General features: G+C 47.9%; 1 protein-coding gene across 1 annotated transcript in view; it reads left to right on the top strand.

The window, feature by feature from the left end:
* LOC119972875 (thioredoxin domain-containing protein 3-like) overlaps positions 1 to 26751 on the top strand; it is a 224582-nt gene that overhangs the window by 26622 nt on the left and 171209 nt on the right. The window contains exons 2-7 of the mRNA XM_038810402.1: positions 3439 to 3481; positions 3560 to 3617; positions 24431 to 24534; positions 24622 to 24693; positions 24771 to 24887; positions 25389 to 25464. Of these exons, the coding sequence (XP_038666330.1) occupies positions 3449 to 3481; positions 3560 to 3617; positions 24431 to 24534; positions 24622 to 24693; positions 24771 to 24887; positions 25389 to 25464 (460 nt within the window). The 5' untranslated portion in view covers positions 3439 to 3448. The remainder of the gene's footprint in view (positions 1 to 3438; positions 3482 to 3559; positions 3618 to 24430; positions 24535 to 24621; positions 24694 to 24770; positions 24888 to 25388; positions 25465 to 26751) is intronic.

The raw sequence follows: 26751 nt of genomic DNA, 5'->3' as shown, positions 1-26751 counted from the left end.
GAGGGACATACATATCAAGGACACCGCAGTACCTGTTCCTTGAACAAGTTCCACATTTCAATTGTGTCCTTCCCTGATCAGTCTATGTTGCCAACTTATGCACTTCAGTTCTTGTCTGACAGCATCATATTTACCCTTCCCCCAATTGTAAACCTTACCCTGTTGCACGCACCTATCCCTCTCTATTACTAAAGTGAAAGTCACAGAATTGTGGTCACTATCTCCAAAATCCTCCCCCACTAACCCCACTAACAAATCAATCACTTATCCTGGTTCATTACCAAGTACCAAATCCAATATGGTCTCCCCTCTGGTCGGACAATATACATACTGTGTTAGAAAAGCTTCCTGGACACACTGCACAAACACCACACCATCCAAACTATTTGATCTAAAGAGTTTCCACTCAATATTCAGGAATGTTGAATCACCATGACTACTACCCTGTGACTTCTGCACCAAATCTGTTTCCAATCTGTCCCTCCAGATCTCGGCGGCCAATAGAAAACTCCCAACCATGGTACTGCTCCTTTCCTATTTCTGACTTCAATTCATACTGCCTCAGTCGGCAGATCCTCCTCGAACTGCCTTTCTGCAGTTGTTATACTATCTCAAATTAACAATGCCAACCCCCCACCTCTTTTACCACCCTCCCTAATCTTATTGAAACATCGATAACCAGGAACCTCCAATAACCATTTCTGCCCCTCTTGTATTCAAGTTTCCGTGATGGTCACCACATCGTAGTCCCAAGTACCGATCCATGCCTTAAGTTCATCCACCTTATTCCTGATGTTGCTTGCGTTGAAGTATACACACTTCAACCCATCTCTGTGCCTGCAAGTACTCTCCTTTGTCAGTGTTACCTTCCCCACTGCTTCACTACAAGCTTTGGCATCCTGAACATCGGCTACCTTAGTTGCTGGACTACAAATCTGGTTCTCATTCCCCTTCCAAATTAATTTAAACCCTCCCGAAGAGTACTAGAAAACCTCCCTCCCAGGATATTGGTGCCCTTCTGGTTCACATGCAACCCGAGCTGCTTGTACAGGCCCCACTTTCCCCAGAATGTGCTCCACTTATCCAAATACCTGACGCCATCCCTCTTACACCAATCCTGCAGCCACGTGTTCAACTGCACTCTCTCCCTATTCCTAGCCTCGCTATCATGTGTCACCGACAACAAACCAGAGATGACAACTCTGTCTGTCCTGGCTTTTAACTTCCAGCCTAACTCCCTGAACTTGTTTAATACATCTGCATCCCCTTTTCCTACCTACGTCGTTGGTACCAATGCGCACTACGACTTCTGGCTGCTTACCCTCCCACTTAAGGGTCCTGAAGACATGATCCGAGACGTCATGGACCCTGGCACCCGGGAGGCAACAAACTATCCGAGAGTCTCGCCCGTGCCCACAGAGCCACCTGTCTGTACCTCTAACTATTGAGCCCCCTATAACTAGAGCTCTCCTCATCTCCCCCTTCTCTTCTGAGCCCAGAGCCGGACCTCGTGCCAGAGACCCGGTCACTGCAGCCTGCCCCTGCTGGGTAATCCCCCCAACAGTATCCAAAACGGGATACTTATTGTTGAGAGGAACGACCACAGAGGATCTCTGCACTGACTGCTTCCTCCTCTTCCCACCTCTAACTGTTACCCAGCTACCTTTGTTCTCAGGTGTAACTATATCCCTGTAGCTTCTATCTATCACCCCCTCAGCTTCCCGAATGATCCTCAGTTCATTCCACTCCAGCTCCAGTTCCCTAACACGGTCTGTGAGGAGCTGGAGATGGCTATACTTCCCGCAGGTGAAGACAGCAAGTACTCCCTTAACTCGAACATTCTGCAGGAGGAAAATTTCACTGCCCTAGCTGCCATCACCTCTACTTAGTCTCCCAGTAAAAAAGAAAAAAAATGGCAATAGCTTACCTGCTCACAGCACTGAGTCTTTTGTTTAGGTTAGAGGAGGAGGGATGGTCGGAAACACTACATGTGTAATGTCTCGGGTTTCCTCATCGTTCAAATTTATTGGGTAATACAACCTTCCCAGGTCTCCCCACGGCCGACTTCCGGTTTCCTGCTCTGAAAAAGTAAATTAAAAATCAAAAACACAGCTTACCTTCCAGCTCTCCCCTCCAGAAATTGCTCCCCTCTCTGCCCACTCCGCTGGAGACAATACAACTCCCAACTTCCGTATTTCTAATCCGGAACCACGAAGCAAATAACAAATTTCCATCAAAGTCATCCACCAACTTGACTTGTTATTTATGAAGTGGGATCAGTGAAATATGAAACACCTCTGATGGCAACTTTCCATCTCCTAAGACAATGGTTTGCACCATGGTGGACAGCTCTGTGTTCGGTATTGCTTGGTGGCCTCAGGAGTTCCATTATGGCATGGCTCTCTCTGCTGCATATTATTGTGTCTGTAAGAATTCAGATACATTTTACCCAATGGCAAACAAAAGGACAACACGTATAACATCAAACCAACTTTATTTAACAACAATAATGTTTACCCTTGAATTAACCCAATAATATTTACTAAAAATTCCCAAGATTTGTTGCACAACCCGCAAAGATAACTTTGGTTGAGCTGTGGGTCCGATTCTCTGAGTCTGTCAGATTCGTCGTTGTGAAGGTGGGTCTTGCATGCTGCTTCTTTCCACCTCTGGTCAGATGTCTCGATTGCCTCTGCATGGAGTCTTCTCTGCTGGCGTGCCTTGGGCGTCTACCTTTATCCTCATCCCTCCCTGCCTTTCCATAAACTTCTCTGGTTTCTGGACAACGAGGTCTCGGGAGGGGATCCCAGTACCTAATGGGTTTCTTAATGTCCGCTTGACACGTCCCCAGGTGTCCATCTCCGGTGGTATTGCTCGCATGTAACCTGTTGCCATATAAGGTCACATCAGAAACTCTCGGTGCCCCAGAATCTGGCTCAGTCTGGGCTACCCAAAACAAATTGGTGCATATCAATAGGGTTGATGTGTGATTGCCGGGGTGTGATCCAGTGGCCAACTCACCACACAACCATACAGAAGGTCTTTGGATATACAGCCATCATCCATCCAATGAACATGGCTGAACCAGCACAGATATATGAGGCACCAACTGCTGTTCTTTCGTTGTTGCTGGGTAATCTGGAATTCTCTACGTAATGCCATTCTGGGAACATCATTATCATTGAGCAGGTTGAGAGAGCAGTTAATAAAGCATACAGTATCCTAAGTTTCAAGTGGTTCAAAGAGATGACCCATTACCATTTTCTCAAGACATATGTGGGGCAATAAATACAGTCTTGCTAAAATTTCCACATCCTTATTCGAAATTCCTCTTTTGAAAACTGCAAAAGAAATTAGGAACTTGAAGATGCCCTTGAAAATTATTACAAAAGGCAAAAATCATCTCAATAATTTTGTGTTTTAAAAATATTTTTTTAGTTCAGATAAGATGGCTGGCAGGAAAAAGGACATTCAAATTCAGGTATGAACCAGTTCATCTAATTTAAATGAAATTTTAAAATTTTGATAAATTCTCAGTAATCATATTTTTCCCTGACAGACACCGATACACAATGAAATGGAGTGGAATGAAATGTTTGAAGCAAAAGGTTTATCAGGTTTGCTTACACCTTAACTTTGGATGTGATTATCACCCTGAGTCACTAAATGTGGTAACATTTATGGCATTTATTCATATTCAGTTAATTTTGTTAGCTGTGTAAGACAATAGGCTAGAAGCAACTGTTGGTGATGATATTATTACATAATCACTTTAACCCTTGTACTAAACTATTCTCTCTCCATTATTATAATATAGATCAATTTATTTTAATAAAAAGGCAAAATACTACAGATCCTGAAAATCTGAAATATAAGGCGTAAGTTACCAACTTGGTGGCACGATGAGGTTGTTGAACCTCACGAGAGGCCTCTAGCTAGATTCGCAATGCTGGAAACGTCTCACGAGATGAAACTGAGCCTCACGAGACGTTGCGATCTGGATCTCTCCCTCCCTGGGCGAGATCCAGATATGCATATATAAATTAGCCATGAGGCTCCTTTTAGAGACCCTGCTCAACCCGCCCTAAACTAGGCTCTGTTTACTCCTGGTTGAATCGCACCCATGAACAAGAACTTCAGAAATACGCGAAGGGTCAGGCAGCATCTGTGGAGAAGAACAGAGTTAAAGTTTAGATTGAGATGACCTTTCATCAGAGAGATCATCTTGAACTGGAAGGTTGGGCTGGATTTTCACTGACAAATCTGAAATTTCAGACTGGGTGTACCCACCTCTGGATAAAGTGCCTCAATTGGTGAATTTTCATTCCAGAGGTTGCAGGAGGATTAGAATCGGAGGTGACCACAAAGCCTGCCGGGTGGCAAGATGGACTGTTTAAAAGGCCCCCCTCAGTTTTCTTGGACTTCATCCCAGTTGTTTTCATGGAATTTTTTTTTTAACTGTGTAGAAGGAGGCCTTTTGGCTCATCGAGCCTGCATCGACCCGTGGAAAGAGCACCCTACTCGAGTCCACACCTTCACCTTTTCCCCATAACCCAGTAACTCTACCTGACCCTTTTTGGACACAAAGGGCAGTATAGCCCAATCCATCGAACCTGCACATCTTTGGACTGTGGGAGGGAACCAGAACACCTGGAGGAAACCCATGCACACATGGGGAGAAAGTGCAAACTCCACACAGTCATCCGAGGCCGGAATTGAACCCGGGTCTCTGTAGCGGTGAGGCAGCAATGCTAACCATTGTGCCAAGATTTAGAACAAAGAATAATACAGCACAGGAATAGGCTCTTCGGCCGAGGGGGGCCGGGGGGGGGGGGGGGGGGGGGGGACCCAGCCAGGTCCATGAGGGCGACTGTGTCTTGGCAGCTGTCTGGGTACACTACATAGGCGTACTGAGGGTTGGTGTGGGGTAGCTGTACCCTCTCATACAACGAGTCCGCCTTGTGGAGCCGCACGTGTTTAGGGGAGAACGGGTCCTGGAGCTGCCAGCCATGTTGGGAGCGAAACCCCGGAGGTGGACTTCCTGGGGAAGGCAAATACGTTCATGGGGGGTCTCGTTAGTCGCGGTGCACAGGAGCGACCAAATGGAGTGAAGTGCGTCAGGGAGGACCTCCTGCCAGCGGGAGGCCGGGAGATTCCTGAACCGTAAGGCCAGCTGGATGGCCCTCCAGACCGTCCCATTCTCCAGCTCCACCTGCGTGTTTCCTCTGGTGTTGTAGCTGGTCGTCCTGTTCGAGGCAATGCCCCTGTTGAGCAGGTACTGGTGCAACTCATCGCTCATAAATGAGGATCCCCGGTCGTTGTGGACATAGGCAGGGAAACCGAACAGAGCGAAGATGGTGTTGAGGGCTTTGATGACGGTGGCAGACGTCATATCGGGGCATGGAACGGCAAAGGGGAATCAGGAATATTCGTTGACCACACTGAGAAAGTACGTGTTGTGGTCGGTAGAGGCGACGGGCCCTTTGAAGTCCACGCTGAGACGTTCAAAAGGGTGCGCACAGTCTGGCTGGTAAATGAGGTTTATACTCCGCGCAGACCTGGCAGTCTCTGGTGAAAGCCCTGACTTCCTCGATGGAGTAGGACATATTGCGGGCCTAAATGAAGTGGTAAAAACGGGTGACTCCTGGGTGACAGAGATTGTCGTGCAGGGTCCGGAGTCGGTCCACTTGTGCGCTGGCACATGTACCTCGGGACAGGGCATCGGTGGGGCTTGTTGAGCTTACCGGGGCGACATAAAACCTCATAATTGTCGGTGGAGAGCTCGATCCTCCACCTCAAGATTTTATCATTATTCATCTTACCCCGCTGTGTGTTAAACATGAAGGCAACCAACCGTTGGTCAGTGAGGAGAGTGAATCGCCTGCCGGCCAGGTAATGCCTCCAATGTCTCACTGCTTCAATAATAGCTTGGGCCTTCTTTTCGACGGAGAAGTGCCGAATTTCGGAGGCATGGAGGGTGCGGGAAAAGAATGCCACGGGGCCTGCCTGCCTGGTTGTGGGTGGCGGCCAGAGCAACGTCTGATGCATCATTCTCGACTTGGAAGGGGAGCGTCTCGTCGTCCGCATGCATCGTGGCCTTGGCGATGTCGGCCTTGATACGGTTGAAGGCCGGATGAGCCTTGGCCATCAGTGGGAAAATGGTGGATTGAATCAGTGAGCGGGTCTTGTCCGCATAATTTAGGACCCACTGGGCGTAATACAAAAGAACCCCAGGCATCGTTTGAGGGCCTTGGGGAAGTGGTGGAGGAGGAATTCATGAGGGGGCGCTTGCGGTTGGGGTTGGGCCCCAGAATTCCGTTCTGAACCACAGAGCCGAGGATGGCTAATCGGTTCATGCTGAACACACACTTCTCCTTGTTGTAAGTTAGGTTGAGGAGAGTGGCGGTGTGGAGAAATTTGGAAAGGTTAGCGTCGTGGTCCTGCTGGTCGTGGCCGCAGATGGTGACGTTGTCCAGGTACGGGAAGGTGACCTGCAGTTCGTATCGGTCAACCATTCTGTCCATCTCCCGTTGGAAGACCAAGACCCCGCTAGTGACGCTGAAGGGAACCCTAAGAAAATGGTAAAGGCGGCCTTCTGCTTCAAACGCAGTGTATGAGAGGTCCGCCTTACGGATGGGGAGCTAGTGGTAGGCAGATTTCAAAGTCTACTGTCGAGAAGACCCGGGTACTGTGCAATCTGTTTGACCATATCAGATATGTGTGGGAGGGGGTACGCGTCGAGCTGCGTGTAGTCAACGACCATCTTGTTTTTCTCCCTGGTTTTCACCACAACCACTTGGGCTCTCCAGGGGCAGTTGCTGGCCTCGATAATGCCTTCCCGTAGCAGCCGTTGGATCTCAGACCTGATGAAGGTCCTGTCCTGGGCACTGTACCGTCTGCTCCTTGTGGCGTCGGGTTTGCAATCCGGGGTTAGCTTTGCAAAAGGGAAGGTAGGTTGACCTTAAGAATCGCCATGCCGCAAACAGTAAGGGGTGGTAAGGGCCCCCCCAAATTTCAGGGTTAGGCTCTGGAAGTTGCACTGGAAGTCCAGGCCGAGTAGCAAGGTAGGGCAGAGGTTGGGGAGGACGTAGAGCTGGAAGCCGCTGAACTCTCCACCCTGGACGGTGAGGGTGGTGATGCAGTATCCCCGGATCGCCAAGGAGTGGGATCCGGAGGTCAGGGAGATTCTTTGGTTAGTGGGGTGTACCGCGAGAGAGCAATGCCTTACCGTATTGGGGTGGATGAAGCTCTCAGTGCTCCCGGAGTCCAGAAGGCAGGATATCTCGTGCCCGTCGACCTTCACCTTTGACGAGGCGGTCGCGAGGTTATGCGGTCGAGACTGGTCGAGACGCGGCTGGTCATCGGCGGTTGCAGGCGATGAGCGGCCTAATGAGGTGCCCGACGGGCAGGGTCCTGAGGCGGATGAGATGGCGGTGCCCACGGGCCGCACGTGTCCTGGGGCAGGCAAGAAGGCGCCGCCCATTGGTTCTGAGGCAAACAAGATGGCAACGCCCGCGGGCCGCATGTGTTGTGAGTAGAGCAAGATGGCAGCGCTCACGGGCTGCACGTGGTCTGAGGAGGGGAAAATGGCGGCGCCCACTGACTGCACGTGGGGGGCGCCGGGACAATAACGGCAATTGAGCGGGCCTGGCACACTGCAGCAAAATGGCCCTTCTTGCCACAGGCCTTGCAGAGCGCACTCCGTGGCGGGCAGCGCTGCCAGAGGTGTTTTGTCTATCCGCAGAAGTAGCATTTGGGTCCCCCGGGGTTGATTGCTGCTGCACGGCGCAGGCGTGGGGGTGGCCACCGGCAGGGTCTACGATGCACGGGGTGGTGGGCCATGCGGTCGGGGGCATAAGCCTATACGTTGCGTGAGGCGACCGTAAGCGAGAGTGCTAGTTTCTTGGTCGCCGCGAGGTCAAGCGTGGCCCCTTCTAAGGGGCTCTGGCGGATGTAGTCAGACCCTATGCTTGTAACGAATGCATCTCTCATCAGCAGGTTCAAATGGTCAGTGGCCGAAACGGCCTGGCAGTCACAATCTCTCAACAGGGCGAGCAGGGCATGCCAGAAATCTTCCACAGACTCACCGGGAAGTTGATGCCGCGTGGACAGGGGGTGCCTGGCGTAGATTTGGTTGGTCCGCTGAACGTAATTCTCCTTCAGTAGCGTCATGGCTTCTGCATAGGTCGGCACATCCTGGATGAGGGGAAAAACGTTGGAGCTCAGCCTCATGTACAAAATCTGGAGCTTCTGTGCTTCTGGGATTGGGTCTGGTGCAGACCAGGTGTCTGCTTCAAAGCAAGCCAGCCAATGTTCGAAGTCTTTTTTGGCATTGTCTGCTTGAGGATGCTGCAGGCGATCCAGCTTGACGCGGAGGTCCATCTCTGAAAAATCTCTGTGTAATAAATTGATGCACTATCAATTACGACGAGACGAGAGTAGAATGTAATCGAGCCTTTATAACACAGAGATGTGTGGCTTCCAACAGCAGCTGACAAAATGGCTGCTGTTTGGAGAGCACACATATTTCTACTCCGCCTACTGGGCGGAGCCAGCAGGCAGGGATCTACTCCCATACCTGTAGTACAGGGGCCTTACCGTAAAACCCAAATATACAATATAATAAAACAGTGGTGACTATCAACCTCCTTCCACAACCTCCCCTGGCAATGCATTCCAGGAATTCATCACCCTCTGTGTAAAAAAAAACCTGCCTCGCACGTCTCCTCTAAACTTTGTCCCACAGACCTTAAACCCTGGCTCCCTGGTGACTGACCCCTCCACGCTGGGAAAGAGTGCCTGCCCATCCACTCTATTCATGCCCCTCATAATCTTGTAAACTTCTAACAGGTCACCCCTCAACCTCCTTAATTCTAATGAAAACAGTCTGAGTCTGTTCAGCCTCTCCGCATAGCTAACACCCTCCAGACCAGGCAACATCCTGGTACCTCTCCCTCTGCACCCTCTCCAAAGCCTCCAATTCCTTGTGGTAGTGTGGCGACCAGAATTGTGCGCAATATTCCAAGTGCTGTCTTACCAAGGCTGTATAGAACTGTAGCATGACTTGCCAGTTTTTATACTCGATTCCCAGTCCAATAAAATCAAGTATTCCATATGCTTTCTTAACTACCCTGTCCACTTGTGTTGCCACTTTCAAAGATCTGTGGATCTGCACGCCCAGATCTCTACGACTTTCTATATTGCTAAACGTTTTGCCATTTACCGTATATTCCCCTCTGTATTAGACCTACCAAAATGCATTCCATCACATTTGTCTGGATTAGACTCCATTTGCTATTTCTCTGCCCAAGTCTCCAACCTATCTATGTCCTGCTGTATCCTCTGACAATCCTCAACACTATCTGCCACTCCAGTAACCTTGGTGTCATCCATGAACTTACTAATCAGACCAGCTACATTGTCTTCCAAATCGTTTATGTCTACTCCCAACAACAGAGGCCCCAGCACCGATCCCTGTGGAACACCACTTCTAGTGTGGTGGCCTCCCTCCTGGGGCTGGTCTAGCCCCTTCCTTGTGCTGGCTGACTGCCCATTTTCCCTGTTTAAACCCTCACCTGCCTTCCCCAGTCCTCACTTCTTTCTATGACCCAGTCTTCCTTTTATGGTCAGAATGAGACAGCGCAGTCCCGTGCAAACATGCTCACTGTCCAATGAGTCTTTTGCGCTTTCACAGTCTTCCTCTGGCAAATGAATTTGCTTTCTCCGGGGAGTTAAAGTAGTGGTTTTGTTTTTGCTACGTGACCCAGAGCCTAGTTGGGAACAGCAGACCTAAATGTACCCCGTTCTTGCACAGGGCCGATTTTGTCTGGTTAAACTCGGCCCTGCGTTTTGCTGGATCTGCCCCAATGTGCAGGTAGATTCTGATTTTGTGTCCTTCCCAGGTTCTCGCTTTCATCTGGCGTGCGCACCGCAGGATTCTCTCACGGTCCTGATATCAGTGGAGCATTGAGATAATCGCCCTCGGTTGCTTCACTGCCTTAGGTTCCGGTCTGAGCTCTGGGGGTTTGGGGAAGCTGTCTCTCCCGACTAGGTTGCCCAGCATTTGGGCGACGTACTCCGTTGGTCCCTTGCCCTCAATGCCTTCCGGCTGGCCCATGATCTGTTTTGTTGTCGGTACCTGTTCTCCTTGTCCTCGGCTTTCCCCCTTACATTCCCCTGGACCGCCAACAACCTCTTTACTTCTGCCTCCAGAGTGACGATTCTGTTGCTCTGGTCCATCGAGGCCTTTGCCAGGTAGCAGATCGTCCTCTCTTGAGTCGCCAGTTTCTTCCCCAGCCCATTGATTGCCTTCTGCTTGATGGCCATCGCCTCTGCCACTGCCAGCTTGACTGCCAACTGGATATTTGTCCTGATCTCCTCCTTCATGGCGGTCAGCTCCTCCATCAGGAAGCTCTTCCATCCGTCTCTAGGTGGTTGGGGGGGGGAGGTTGATGCTCAGGTTGCTGACCGTCCTCTCTCCTGGGGTGGCGGGAGTCCCTCTGCCATGTGGTTCTGCAGTCTTGTCCGCTTGTTGGTCGTCGCTCTTTCCGCTGCTTCTGCTTTCTTGTCGGCCCCTTGAACTCCCGTTTGCTGGCATCTTTTCTTGGTTGCCCTCCTTTTCCTGTTGGGGGATTTCTTTCTTTAAAATTTGGGCAAAATTCAACTAAAAGTGCCTTTTTTTTTGTCCTGGCTTGGAGGGGAGCCACATAGCTGCCACTCTTTGCCGGTGTTGGAAGGATTGAATGCTTGTGGAAGGGGTAACAATCAAGCAGGCTGCTTTGTCCTGGATGGTGTCAAGCTTCTTGAGTGTTGTTGGAGTTACGTTCATCTAGGCAAATGGAGAGTATTCCATTACACTCCTGACTTTGGCCTTGTAGATGTTGGATAGGCTTTGGGGAGTTAGGAGGTGAGTTACTCGCCATAGGATTCATAAGAACATAAGAACCAGGAGCAGGAGTAGGCCATCTGGCCCCTCGAGCCTACTCCGCCATTCAATGAGATCATGGCTGATCTTTTGTGGACTCAGCTCCACTTTCCGGCCTGAACACCATAACCCTTAATCCCTTTATTCCTCAAAAAACTATCTATCTTTACCTTAAAAACATGTAATGAAGGAGCCTCAACTGCTTCACTGGGCAAGGAATTCCATAGATTCACAACCCTTTGGGTGAAGAAGTTCCTCCTAAACTCAGTCCTAAATCTACTTCCCCTTATTTTGAGGCTATGTCCCCTAGTTCTGCTTTCACCCGCCAGTGGAAACAACCTGCCCGCATCTATCCTATCTATTCCTTTCATAATTTTAAATGTTTCTATAAGATCCCCCCTCATCCTTCTAAATTCCAATGAGTACAGTCCCAGTCTACTCAACCTCTCCTCATACTCCAACCCCTTCAGCTCTGGGATTAACCTAGTGAATCTCCTCTGCACACCCTCCAGTGCCAGTACATCCTTTCTCAAGTAAGGAGACCAAAATTGAACACAATACTCCAGGTGTGGCCTCACTAACACCTTATACAATTGCAACATAACCTCCCTAGTCTTAAACTCCATCCCTCTAGCAATGAAGGACAACATTCCATTTGCCTTCTTAATCACCTGTTGCACCTGTAAACCAACTTTCTGTGACTCATGCACTAGCACATCCAGGTCTCTCTGCACAGCGCCATGCTTTTGTAGCTTTCGTAGCTTTTGATCTGCTCTGGTAGCCACAGTATTAATATGTGCTGGGCTCATCCATCATTGAGGATTGGGATATTTGTGAAGCCTCCTCCAGTGAATTGTTTAATTGTCCACTACCATCCACGGCTGGATGTGGCAGATCTGCAGAGCTTAGATCTGATGCGCTGGTTGTGGAATTGCTTAGCTCTGTGCATTAGTTATTGCTTATATGGGCTGGTTTAGCACACGGCTAAATCGCTGGCTTTGAAAGCAGACCAAGGCAGGCCAGCCGCATGGTTCAATTCCTGTACCAGCCTCCCCGAACAGGTGCCGGAATGTGGCGACTAGGGGCTTTTCACAGTAACTTCATTTGAAGCCTACTTGTGACAATAAGCGATTTTCATTTTCTTATACTGTTTGGCACACAAGTAGTCCTGTATTGTAGCTTCACCAGGTTGACAGCTCAATTTCTTTTAGGTAAGCCTGGTGTTGCTCCTGGCATGCTCTCCTGAACTCTTCATTGAACCAGGGTTGATCCCCTGGCTTTGTGGTAATGATAAATTGGGGATATGCCGTGCCATGAGGTTGCAGATTGTGGTTGAGTACAATTCTGCTGTTGCTGATGTACCACAGCGCCTCATGGATGTGCAGTCTTGAGCTGCTATATCTGTTTGAAATCTATCCCATTTAGCACAGTGGTAGTGCCACACAACACGATGGAGGGTATCCTCAATGTGAATGGCTGAGTCGTCCATGTATTCGCCTCCATACGGATTTTGCTGGACCATTCATGGGCTGCATGTTCCTAATAATTGTGGACGCCCATTCCAATTGGCCGGAAGCTTGCAGGATGTGTTTGACTATGTCCAGAGCCGCAATTGAGAAGCTTGGGGGATCTGCTTGTACCCACGGACTTCTGGAGGTGCTGGTAATGGGCATCGGGACTCCTTTCGCCTGTGAGCAGTTTGCTGTTTTTATGCGACACAATGGCATTCGGCACATCCGCACTGCACCATATCATCCTTTATCTAATGGACTGGCAGAGAGGGTGGTCCAAACTTTTAAACAAGGATTGAAAAAGCTGTCGACCGGGTGTACTGACACCTGGTTGGCGCACTTCTTACTCAATTACCGTACAACACCATATGTGACCACCGGAATTGTTCCAGCAGAACATTTGATGGGACAATGACTCTGGACTCGGTGAGTCTTACTCTTACAAACCTTGGGGCAAAGGTCAAGCAGCATCAGGAGTTGCAGAAGAATCACTGCAGTTCCGGATGTCGGAGGACATGCTGGACCAGACTGGCGCGGTCTCATATAGGATCCAAGTTCAAGGAAAGACCCTTAAGAAGCATGTGGGCCATTTGACCAGGTGTGAGGTCGCCTGTTGTGACATTGCTCCAGCAGTAGTACTGCTGTCACTGCAGCAAGAGCAACCCTCGGAGTTGAGGGACCAACCGTCTGAATTGCCATGCCCGGCCCAGCAGGAGTTCTATGGCACATGTTTCGATATGGATGCGGAGATTTCTGCATCAGCAGACGATAGTGTGTCCAGCACTGAGGTCCCTACGGTTCCCCTTCGACCTGAAACTGGCGTTCAGTGACACGTTACACTCTACCTGACCCAGACCCAGACCCACCACAAGTGGATGCACAGCCGCGGGCTAAGAGGCGCAGAAGGCCTCCCTCCACTAGTAGTAGCTGATGGGGGACTTTCGAACTCTGGAGGGGTATTATAACACCTTCGAGGACCACAGGGAAGTCATCATTGATTTCCCTGCGGGACTCATGGGGTACAAGCTCCCCAGATAGGATCGGAGGCCAACCAACTAGGGCTCATTAAGGCAGGGCATAAAAGCAAGCCCTACAAGGACCTGGTCAGACCTATCTTCCCAGTGAGGTTTGCTCTGGGAGTGAGATGCTGTGCTAAGCGTGTAATTGTAAATATGTAAATGAATTCATCTTTGTTAATGACAGCTTCCTATGAGTTATAAAGATTACTATGGTTCCTCAGAATATGGGGTGGCATGGTGGCACAGTGGTTAGCACTGCTGCCTCACAACGTCAGGGACCCGGGTTCAATTCCGGCCTTGAGTGACTGTGTGGAGTTTCCACTTTCTCCCAGCGTTTGCGTGGGTATCCTCCGGGTGCTCCGGTGTCCTCCCACAGTCCAAAGATCTGCAAGTTAGGTCGATTGGCTATGATAATTTATCACTTTATGTCCAAAGACACACATGTTAGGTTTAGTTAAAAGATTATTCGGATAGGGTGGGGAGTGGGCATGAGTGGATTGCTCTTTCAGAGGATCGGTGCAGACTCGATGGGCTGGATGGCCTCCTTCTACACTGTATGATTCTATGTGGACATCACCTTCAGCGACTGGTGTACAAGGACACCAGCTCTTGTTGCACATTCACTTTCTCAATTTCTAGCCATACAGATAATAATCTAACTTCTTGTTTTTGCTAGCAAAGAGGATAACCTCACATTTATTCATATTATACTGCATCTATCATGCATTTGCCCACTCATTCAGCTTGTCCAAATCACACTGAACAATCTCTGCATCCTCCTCACAGCTCACGCTCCTACCCAGCTTTGAGCCATCTGCAAATTTGGAGATATATTTAGTTCCCTCATCTAAATTATTAATATATATAGTGAATATCTGGGGTCAGCACCGATCCTTGTGGTACCCTACTAGTCACTGTCTACCAATTTGAAAATGATCCGTTTATCCTAATCTTTGTTTCTTGACTGCCAACCGGTTTTCTATCCATCTCAATAAATTATCCAGAACCCCATGCAATTTAATTTTACATTTATTTGCACAATTAATTCATTCACTTTATAGCAAATGCTCTGTGCATAAGGCATAAAGCTTTGGGACTTGTCTTTTTAACATTACTTACCAGTCCCACTATTTTTCACTGTGGCCCTGTTTGATTTTTGCCCTTGATTTCTCTGCCCATCAGTTTTCTTATCCCCGTTCCTGCCTTTTGTTCATGTCCTTGATACCACTTCCTCTGACTCTTGCATAGATTCTCATCCTCCTACCATTTATCTTTAAACCCTCCGTACCACTCTAACAAATATTCCCCCTTGGACATCAGTCACGGTCCTGCCCAGGTGTAACCTATCTGGTTTGCATTGGTCCCACCTCCCCCAGAACAGTTCCCATTTTATTTTGCAACTACTGTACATGAAGGCATGTCCCCGCTACAAATCAACGTACATGATCTTTTCATGACCAGCATCTGAGGCGCCTCCAAATTATTTGTCTTAGAAAAGGATGTATGGGACTTCTGGTAGCGGCCATGGTGTGAGTGGTCACAGAATTGGCATCTCCCGCTTGTGGCAGTGTTTTTGGGCCTTAATGGGTGATTGTTTTGATGGAAAAAGGTGCAGGAGTGGTGAAGGAAGAGCTTATTCCACCAGTGGATGGATTTGTGGACCAGAAGTGGTTTTAGGCGAAAGGAGCCTCGTAGCATGAAACATTTCCTGCAACACAGGGAAAGAAGGTGGAGGGCAAGGAGTCAGCCTTTCCTTCTCAATGGTCTATGGAGCAGCTGGTGGACTTACTTCTTGAATGGGACGTTCACCCAGCAGAGAAAGGAATCTCTGGAGGACCTGTCGCAGATGTGGGCTGTCTTAAGGTGGAGATCGACTGTGTGGAGCTGAGGTTAGAGACTCACAGCCAGGCGATCCAGAAGGTAGAGGAGATGGTGCGGGAGCATGAGGAGCAGCTTGCTTCATTGGCGGCCGAGGTGGGGGTAATGTGAGATACCCAGAAGCGGCTTCAGGAGAAGGTGGAAGATCTGGAGAACTGCACCCGGAGACAGAACCTGAGGATCATGGGGCTGCCAGAGGGCATTGAGGGAGCGGACGCTGGCTTGTAGGTAGCCAAAATGCTGGAGGTGTTGGTGGGAGAGGGGTTCTTTGAACGGCCCCTGGAGGTGGACCGGCCGCACAGGGCGCTGATGAAGAAGCCGCAGGGTAACGAGCTGCCGAGGGTGATGGTGGTACGGTTGCACCGGTTCCTTGAGGTGGGTCAGGCAGAGGAGATGATGTACCTGGGAGGGAAATGAGTTTCGAGTATATCAGGACGGAGGGTATATCAGGGTGCCTTTGTATATCAGGGTGCGGAGCTGGCCAAGAGAAGAGTGGGCTTTAACAGAGTGAAGACTGCCCTCTTTAAGAAGGGGGTGAAATTTGGGATGCTGTACCTGGCCAGCCTCTGGGTGACCTACAATGGTCGGGAATATTATTTTGGGACACTGGAGGAAGAAGGATAAATATGTCAAATTTCAGGAACCTTGGATAATGAGAGATATTGTAGGCCTCGTCAAAAAGAAAAAGGAGGCATTTGTCAGGACTAGAAGGCTGGGAACAGAAAAAGCCTGTGTGGAATATAAGGAAAGTAGGAATGAACTTAAACGAGGAGTCAGGAGGGCTAAAAGGGGTCACGAAAAGTCATTGGCAAATAGGGTTAATGAAAATCCCAAGGCTTTTTACACGTACATAAAAAGCAAGAGGGTAGCCAGGGAAAGGGCTGGCCCCCTCAAGGACAGGCAAGGGAATCTATGTGTGGAGCCAGAGGAAATGGGTGAGGTACTAAATGAATACTTTGCATCAGTATTCCCCAAAGAGAAGGAATTGGTGATGTTGAGTCTGGAGAAGGATGTATAGATAGCCTGGGTCACTTTGAGATGCAAAAGGATGAGGTGTTGCGCATCTTGAAAAATATTAAGGTGCATAAGTCTCCAGGGCCTGATGGGATCTACCCCAGAATACTAAAGGAGGCAAGAGAGGAAATTGCTGAGGCCTTGACAGAAATCTTTGGATCTTCACTGTCCTCAGCTGATGTCCCAGAGGACTGTAGAATAGCCAATGTTGTTCCTTTGTTTAAGAAGGGTAGCAAGGATAATCCAGGGAACTACAGGCCAGTGAGCCTTACATCAGTGGTGGGGAAATTACTGGAGAGAATTCTTCGAGACAGGATCTACTCCCATTTGGAAGCAAGTGGTCGTATTAGCAAGAGGCAGCATGGTTTTGTGAAGGGGAGGTTGTGTCTCACTAACTTCATAGAGTTTTTCGAGGTCACAAAGATGATTGATGAAGGTAGGGCAGTGAATGTTGTCTACATGGACTTCAGTAAGGCCTTTGACAAGGTCCCTCATGGCAGTCTGGTGCAAAAGGTGAAGTCACACGGGATCAGAGGTGAGCTGGCAAGATGGATACAGAACTGGCTAGGTCACAGAAGGCAGAGAGTAGCAATGGAAGGGTGCTTTTCTAATTGGAGGGCTGTGACTAGTGGTGTTCCGCAGGGATCAGTGCTGGAACCTTTGCTGTTCGTAGTAAATCTAAATGATTTGGAGGAAAATGGAACTGGTCTGATTAGTAAGTTTGCGGATGACACAAAGGTTGGTGGAATTGCGGATAGCGATGAGGACTGTCATCGGATACGGCAGGATTTAGATTGTTTGGAGACTTGGGCGGCGAGATGGCAGATGGAGTTTAATCCAGACAAATATGAGGTAACGCATTTTGGAAGGTCTAACACAGGTAAGGAATATACAGTAAATGGTAGAACCCTCAAGAGTATTGACAGTCAGAGAGATTTTGGCGCACAGCTCCACAGGTCACTGAAAGGGGCACCACAGGTCACTGAAAGGGGCAACACAGGTGGGGAATGTAGTCAAGAAGGCATATGGCATGCTTGCCTTCATTGGCCGGGGCATTGAGTATAAAATTGGCAAGTCATGTTGCAACTGTATAGAACCTTAGTTAGGCCACACTTGGAGTATAGTGTTCAATTCTGGTCGCCGCACTGGATGTGGAAGCTTTAGAGAGGGTGCAGAAGAGATTTACCAGGATGTTGCCTGGTATGGAGGGCATTAGCTATGAGGTTAAAGGATGGTCACGACTGGGAGTTAAATATCCGAGGGTATCAAACTATTCGGAAGGACAGAGTGGATGGTAAGGGAGGTGGTGTAGCTCTGTTATTTAAGGATGACACCCGGGCAATAGCTAGGGATGATATCGGTGCTATGGAGGATAAGGTTGAATCCATTTGGGTGGAAATCAGGAATAGTAAGGCGAAAAAGTCACTGATAGGAGTAGTCTATCGGCCACCAAATAGTAACGTTATGGTGGGGCAGGCAATATACAAAGAGATAACTGATGCATGTAGAAATGGTACACCAGTTATCATGGGGGATTTTAATCTACATGTCGATTGGTTTAACCAGGTCGGTCAAGGCAACCTTGAGGAGGAGTTTATAGAATGTATCCGCGATAGTTTCCTAGAACAGTATGTAATGGAACCTACGAGGGAACAAGCGGTCCTAGATTTTGTCCTGTGTAATGAGACAGGATTGATTCATGATCTCATAGTGAAGCATCCTCTCGGAAGGAGCGATCACAATATGGTGGAATTTAAAATACAGATGGAGGGTGAGAAGGTAAAATCAAAAACTAGTGTTTTGTGTTTAAACAAAGGAGATCACAATGGGATGAGAGAAGAATTAGCTAAGGTAGACTGGGAGCAAAGACTTTATGGTGGAACAGTTGAGGAACAGTGGAGAACCTTCCAAGCGATTTTTCACAGTGCTCAGCAAAGGTTTATACCCACAAAAAGGAAGGACGGTAGAAAGAGGGAAAATCGACCGTGGATATCTAAGGAAATAAGGGAGAGTATCAAATTGAAGGAAAGAGCATACAAAGTGGCAAAGATTGGTGGGAGACTAGAGGACTGGGAAATATTTAAGGGGCAACAGAAAGCTACAAAAAAAAGCTATAAAGAAGAGTAAGATAGAGTATGAGAGTAAACTTGCTCAGAATATAAAAGCAGACAGCAAAAGTTTTTACAAATATATAAAGCAAAAAAGAGTGGCTAAGGTAAATATTGGTCCTTTAGAGGATGAGAAGGGAGTTTTAATAATGGGAGATGAGGAAATGGCTGAGGAACTGAACAGGTTTTTTGGGTCGGTCTTCACAGTGGAAGACACAAATAACATACCAGTGACTGATAGAAATGTGGTTCTGACAGGTGATGACCTTGAGAGGATTGTTATCACTAAGGAGGTAGTGATGGGCAAGCTAATGGGGCTAAAGGTAGACAAGTCTCCTGGCCCTGATGGAATGCATCCCAGAGTGCTAAAAGAGATGGCTAGGAAATTGCAAATGCACTAGTGATGATTTATCAAAATTCACTAGACTCTGGGGTGGTCCCGGTGGATTGGAAATTAGCAAACGTGACACCACTGTTTAAAAAAGGAGGTAGGCAGAGAGCAGGAAATTATAGGCCAGTGAGCTTAACGTCGGTAGTAGGGAAGATGCTGGGATCTATCATCAAGGAAGAAATAGCGAGGCATCTGGATAGAAATTGTCCCATTGGGCAGGCGCAGCATGGGTTCATAAAGAGCAGGTCGTGCCTAACTAATTTAGTGGAATTTTTTGAGGACATTACCAGTGCAGTGGATAACGGGGAACCAATGGATGTGGTACATCTGGATTTCCAGAAAGCTTTTGACAAGGTGCCACACAAAAGGCTGCTGTATAAGATAAAGATGCATGGCATCAAGGGTAAAGTAGTAGCATGGATAGAGGATTGGTTAATTAATAGAAAGCAAAGAGTGGGGATTAATGGGTGCTTCTCTGGTTGGCGATCAGTAGCTAGTGGTGTCCCTTAGGGATCCGTGTTGGGCCCACAATTGTTCACAATCTACATAGATGATTTGGAGTTGGGGACCAAGGGCAATGTGTCCAAGTTTGCAGATGACACTAAGATGAGTGGTAAAGCGAAAAGTGCAGAGGATACTGGAAGTCTGCAGAGGGATTTGGATAGGGTTAAGTGAATGGGCTAGGGTCTGGCAAATGGAGTACAATGTTGACAAATGTGAGGTTATCCATTTTAGTAGGAATAACAGCAAACGGGATTATTATTTAAACGATAAAATATTAAAGCATGCTGCAGGGAGACCTGGGTGTGCTAGTGCATGAGTCACAGAAGGTTGGTTTACAGGTGCAACAGGTGATTAAGAAGGCAAATGGAATTTTGTCCTTCATTGCTAGCGGGATGGAGTTTAAGACTAGGGAGGTTATGTTGCAATTGTATAAGGTGTTAGTGAGGCCACACCTGGAGTATTGTGTTCAGTTTTGGTCTCCTTACTTGAGAAAGGACATACTGGCACTGGAGGGTGTGCAGAGGAGATTGGTTAATTAATAGAAAGCAAAGAGTGGAGATTAATGGGTTTTTCTCTGGTTGGCAATCAGTAGCTAGTGGTGTCCCTCAGGGATCAGTATTGGACCCACAATTGTTCACAATTTACATAGATGGTTTGGAGTTGGGGACCAAGGGCAATGTGGTTAATCCCAGAGCTGAAGGGGTTGGATTATGAGGAGAGGTTGAGTAGACTGGGACTGTACTCATTGGAATTTAGAAGGATGAGGGGGGATCTTATAGAAACATTTAAAATTATGAAGGGAATAGATAGGATAGATGCGGGCAGGTTGTTTCCACTGGCGGGTGACAGCAGAACTAGGGGACATAGCCTTAAAATAAGGGGAAGAAGATTTAGGACTGAGGAGGAACTTCTTCACCCAAAGGGTTGTGAATCTATGGAATCCTTGCCCAGTGAAGCAGTTGAGGCTCCTGCTCCGAGTTCTTATGAGAGGTTGAATAAACTTGGTTAAGGGGTGACCTGATAGAGGTCTACAACATTATGAGGGGCATAGACAAAGTGGATAGTCAGAGACTTTTCCCCAGGGTAGAGGGCTCAATTATTCAGGGGCATAGGTTTAAGGTGCGAGGGGCAAGGTTTAGAGGAGATGTACGAGGCAAGTTTTGTACACAGAGGGTAGTGGGTGCCTGGAACTTGCTGCCGGAGGAGGTGGTGGAAGCAGGGACGATAGTGACATTTAAGGGGCATCTTGACAAATACATGAATAGGATGGGAATAGAGGGATACGGACCCCAGAAGTGTAGAAGATTTTAGTTTAGACGGGCAGCATGGTCGGCGCAGGCTTGGAGGGCTGAAGGGCCTGTTCCGGTGCTATACTTTTCTTTGTTCTTTGAAGTGATGGGGTTTGTGAGAGACAATGGACTGACAGGAGAAGGAGGACATTGAACTTTGGATGAGGGGTTTGGGGAGTTCTCCCTGTCCCCCTGGCCGGGGAGGTCGGGATTTGGGATTTTCTCCCCCTTTTTTTGTTTTTTCCCTTTGGGTGGGGGATATTGTTTGTTTTTTCCACAGGTGAATGTTATGGCTGCAACGTTTTTGTCTCCTGGGGGATGCTTTGGGGGGAGCCTTTGATGGGGTTTTTTTGTTTGTTGACTGCACTCGGGGCTGTTTTGAGGGAATCGGGGGGGGGTGGGGGGGGGGGGTGGTGGTCGTGGGTGAGTGCATTGGACTCTTTTTTCTCTGGGGGCTATTCTCCTTTGTTCTTCTGTTTTTTTTCTGTCTTTGACTGTTGATATTGTTGTTTGCAGCAAGGGAATGTGTGAGCTGGCGGAGGGGAATCAGTGGGGGGTATGATGTAGGCGCCATGGGCGGGAGCTGCCAGGCTAGCTGGGTGGGCTAGTTCATGGAAGCACAGTGGAGGGTGAGCAGGTGGTTAATGTGTTAATGGGAGTTGGAATTGTTGCTCTGTGTGGGGGGAGGGGGGACGACTGCTGACAGGGGAGGGGCTTTTGAAATATGGTATGGGGGGGGGGATTGATGAAGGTGGGCATCCGAGGGCGGGCCTGGTGGGGTGCGGGATAAAGGCTGGAGGCTGGCCCAGGAGGGGCTATGGTTGATCGGCCGGGGAGGTTGGGGGGACCGGTGAGTCCCCGACCAGGTTGATCAAATGGAAAGTGAGATGGTTGAATGGGCCGGTCAAGAGGTCTCGCGTGTTTGCGCATTTGAGGAGCTTAAGGGCTGGTGTGACATTCTTGCAGGAAACGCACCTGAAGATTGGGGATCAAACCAGGCTAAGGAAAAGGTGGGTAGGTCAGGTCTTTCATTCAGGATTAGATATTAAGACAAGGGGGTGGCGGTCTTGATTAATAAACAGGTAGCATTTGAGGTGGGGAGCATAGTGGCAGACTCGGGGGGGATAGGTTCGTTATGGTGAGTGGAACATTGGAAAGGATACCGGTGGTGTTGGTGATGATGTAGAGTTTATGAGGCGGGTGCTGGGGAAGACCCTGGACCTGGACTCGCACTTACTGATAATGCGGGGGGGAGATTTTAAGACGGTTCTTGAGCCGAAATTGGTTTGGTCGAGTCAGAGGTTGGGGAGGGTATTAGCGGTGGCGAGGGAATTGAAAGGGTTTATGGAATGCATGGGAGGAGTCAACCTGTGGAGGTTTGATAGGCCGAGGGCGAAGGAATTTCCATTTTTCTCCTATGTACATTGGGTATATTCCCGGATCGACTATTTTGTGATGGACAGGACTTTGTTGGCGGAGGTGCCGGCTCACAGTACTCAGCGACTGTGGTTTTGGACCATGGGCTGCATTGGGTGGACTTGCAGGTGAATCAGAGGGAGGGTGTCCGCAGTGGAGATAGGGGCGGGGGGCAGGGGCAGTGCCCGCAGTGGAGGTTGGATGTGGGACTGTTGGCTGATAAGGAAGTTTGTGAGCGGGTGAGGGCTGCTTTTTGGGCATATGTGGAGCTGTTTGGGAGGCACTGAAGGCGTGGTGAGGGGGACTTTATTTCAATACAGATGCACAGAGACAAGATGGAGCGGGCGGAGATGGCATGGTTTGTGGATGAGATTCTGCAGGTGGATAGGCATTCAGAGGTCCTGGAAGCGGGGTTGTTGAGGGAGCAGCAGAAACTCCAGATGGAGTTTGGACTAATATCCACGGGTAAGGCGGTAGGGCAGTTGAGGAGGGCTCGGGGGGCGGTCTATGAATACGGGGAAAAGACATGTAGGATGTTGACACACTAATTGAGGAAGCAGGAGGCGGCGAGGGAGATCGGAAAGGTGAAGCATAGGACGGGAAACACTGTCTTGGGCCCGGTGGAGTGAATGGGGTGTTCGGGGACTTTTATAAGAGACCCTGGCTGGGGTGGAGGGAATGAGGCGTTCCTTGGATGGGCTGGAGTTCCCTAAGGTGGAGGAGGATCTAGTGGTGGGACTGGAGCCCCATTGAACTGGTGGAGGTATTGGATGGTATGGGGCCGATGCAGGCTGGGAAGGTCCTGGGCCCGGACAGATTCCCGGTGGTATTTTATAAAAGGTTTTCAGGGGACATGGGGCCCCTGCTGGTAAGGGTGTTCAATGAGGCGAAGGAGAAGGGGTGCTCCCCCCTACGTTATCGCAGGCCTTGATCTCGTTAATTTTAAAGAGGGATAAGGATTTGGAGCATTGTGGGTCTTTACCGGCCAGTTTCATTACTAAATGTGGAAGCTAAGTTGCTGGCCAAGGTCCTGGCCTCACGTATTGAGGACTGTGTGCTGGGGGTGATAGGGGAGGATCAGACAGAGTTTGTAAAGGGGAGGCATCTGTTGGCCAACATCAGGCGGTTGTTAAATGTTATAATGATGCCCCCGACGAGACAAAGTGTGGAAGTGGTGGTTGCCATGGGTGCAGAGAATGCCTTCAACTGGGTGGAGTGGGATTATTTGTGGGAGGTGATGGAGGGGATCCTCAATGTGCAGAAGGGGCTTTGTCGCCACAAGGACTGTGCAGAGGTCACTTCTACCGATACTGTCATGTACAGATGCATCTGCAGCCGCAGTTTACTGAGAGCGAGCTCAAGCATGGTTATCCCTCTTGTTGGTTCCCCCATCACCAGCTGTTGTCCCAGGCTAGCCAGCTCTTTAGCCAGCTCTGTCTGTGATGGTACTACCGAACCACTCTTGCTGATAGACTTTCAAGTTTCCCAGCCAGTGTCCTTTCCACGCCCAGCGCTTCCTACAAGTGGTCTTCAATATGGAGAAGTTAGCGAGGGGGATGGTATATGGTAATCAACAGTTCCTTTCCAATGTTTGACCTGGTGCCATCAGACTTCATGGGGCTCAGAGTCGATGTTGAGAACTCCTAGGGCAACTCCCTCTCGACTGTATACGACTGTGCTGCCACCTCTGCTGAGTCTGTCCTGCCAGTGAGACAGGACACACACAGGAATGGTGATGGTGGTATCTGGGACATTATCTGTAAGGTAAACTGTCTCAAATATATTCACATAAACAATATTAAAACAGAGATGAGGAGGAATTTCTTCAGCCAGAGGATGGTGAATCTGTGGAACTCTTTGCCGCAGAAGGCTGTGGAGGCCAAGGCTGCCTTTAAGACAGAGATAGATAGGTTCTTGTTTAATAAGGGGATCAGGGGTTATGGGGAGAAGGCAGGAGAATGGGCATGAGAAAATATCAGCCCGTATCAGCCTCCCCAGACAGGCACCGGAATGTGGCCACTAGGGGCTTTTCACAGTAACTTCATTGAAGCCTACTCGTGACAATAAGCGATTTTCATTTTTTTCATTTTCATATCAGCCATGATTGAATGGCTGAGCAGCCTCGATGGGCTGAGTGGCCTAATTCTGCTCCTATGTCTTATGGTCTTATTGTCGGATGGGATTATTGAGCCATTATACTCTTGTAACATAACATTTCCTTTTAATTTTTCACAGCTGTTGTGCATTATGGCTTACAAATTATCACTAGATTAAAAGGGATCGTAATGATTATGCATTGTTATTTCACTAAATATTCTAACATTAACAACAAAGTTGTTCTGGAAATAAATGACTACTTATTGTACAATATTTCAGTCGTGGATATTCACCAAGGCTGGTGTGGACCATGTAAATCAATCTCAAGTGTGTTCAGAAAATTGAAAATGGAATTTGGAGATGAACTGTTACATTTTAATACAGTGAGTATTTGTGAAGTATAAAGCAGATTATTTTGAAAAATGCATTCAACACAGGTGTTATTTGTTGGAACTTAATTTTATTTCCAGGTTGAAGCGAGCCTCATACCTTTGTTAAAAGGATTTGAAGGAAAGTGTGAACCTGCCTTCATATTCATTGTGGTGAGTTAAATATATGGAGGAATAATGAAAGCAAAATACAGAATTCTCAAATTTTAAATGAAATTTCTTCTTCTCAGGCTGGTAAGATTGCTGATTACGTAAAGGGTGTCAATGCACCGGTTATTAACAAAAAAATTGTTGCATTTTTGGAAAATGAAATTGCATTCTACGAGAAAGGAGTTGAACGTCAAGAAGTAAGTATTATCAACTTATTCTAGTTACAAAAAGACATCTTTTAGCTTTTAAGATGTTTAGTTGAATTCATATGTTCTAATTATGGAATTAGAGTAGCATTAAAGCATACAGAAAATAAATCAGATAAATTCAAGCACCAGATTAGGCCATTTGGTACACAAAAGCTGAGGATAAATGGATGTAAATGTTGTTCCCACCGGAGATCAGTGGGAAACACAATTCGCTTTTTACTTGCTATCAATGACGGAAGAAAATTTCAAACAAATTTCCTGCCGGCATGAAACTGACTTTACAATCACACCAAATTTAAAGTCCCAGCCTGTCATGATTCCAAAATTCCCCCAAAGGTCTCATTTGCCATAGAAGTGAGGACTTCACAGATCATGAAATTTTCGTGTTACCAGATGCATCCAACCAAACCTAGGAGACTGACAAGATTTAGTATGGTTAAGGCTTCTTGAATTTTGTTATTGGATTAAATGCCTTTTATTTTTAACCAGGTCGAAACAGTTCAGTTATATGATGTGGAAGATGAAATGGAAGATTTTATGCAAGCGGCAATATCCAAACAAGTTGGTGAGTGATAATGAAGAAATAACATGGGTGTGATTCAGTGGCCTTGTTACACCCGATTTGGTGTCAGGACAAGGCCGTTGAATCTTGACGCTCAATGGTGAATCTCACAAGGCATCGCAATCTGGATCTTGCTCTCGCTATGCGAGATCTAGATCTGAATATTTAAATTAGCGTTACGTCACCTGTGGGGGTCTCGTGGCCCTTTGGAGGCCCTGGGGTGATTGGGGACAGGGCAGGGTGGCACTCTGGCACTCCCTCTGGCACCTGGGCACCCCCAGCCTGGAACCTTGGCACTGCCACCCAGGCTTCCTGAAGCCCTGGCATTTCCTCAAAATGCAGGGGGGGGGGGGGTGGAATCAGGGCAGCCTTCCAAAATGGCACTCTGATCTGCCTTTCCAGCTGTTGAGCCTTGCCAACAGGTAATCCCTCTGAATGCGGCCTTGGCAGAGAGAATTTACCTGAGGCCAAAAAGAACATCAAAATGCCATTGAATTACAGTATGTTTCTTGGCCCATATATCCTGAAAAGAAAATCAGACTTTAGTTTTTAAAATATTTACAGTCTCGGCTGATCTGTGCCACAAGTTGATTTACCTGCCATTTGTCCATGTTCCATGATATCAATTAAAGTCTATTGATCTGTTAATCTGATGGACGTTTCCCAGAGGAAATAGAATCTCTGTATTCTTGATTATTTTAAACATCACAAGAATGAGAATAAATCACCAAATAAAGAAGAGGGAATTCAAAAGTTGTTTATATACACAAATAATAAATAGGTAAAATGGCAGTGACCCAAAAGGTTATCAAATGTTGCCAGAACTACCGACTATTTTTTTTAGCATTTTCTCGTTTATATTTCAGGTTTACAGCACCCACAATATTTTGCTTTTCAAAATAGTCATGATATTAAGGGGAACAAATAGGGTAGATTGTGAGAAACTATTTCCAATAATTGGGGTGTCAAGGACTAGGTTGAAATGTTTAAAAATATAATCAAAAACTTTTATTATGAAATTGAGAAACACTTAGGGTGGAATTTTCCAAAAATTTGTCAGAGGGTGAGATTTACCGTGCAGCCCACGCATGTTTGGCTGAGGTGGCCCGCCATGGGCCAGTCCCGTTGATGACACTCCTCACCACCGGGAGCGTCCCCCGAGCGTGAAGGGCCAGGAAGCTCTGGCCAGAGTGTCAGATTGAGATTGGAAACAGGCGTGCTGCATTAGGAAATCCTAAATGCAGTGAATCTTGCTGGTAGCATCAACAGTGAAGGTGATTCCATCCAGAT

Source organism: Scyliorhinus canicula, chromosome 10 (assembly GCF_902713615.1).
Source record: "Scyliorhinus canicula chromosome 10, sScyCan1.1, whole genome shotgun sequence".
Classification (NCBI taxonomy): Eukaryota; Metazoa; Chordata; class Chondrichthyes; order Carcharhiniformes; family Scyliorhinidae; genus Scyliorhinus; species Scyliorhinus canicula.
Note: the sequence above shows the minus strand (reverse complement) of the source record. Positions and strands in the feature narration are given on the sequence as shown.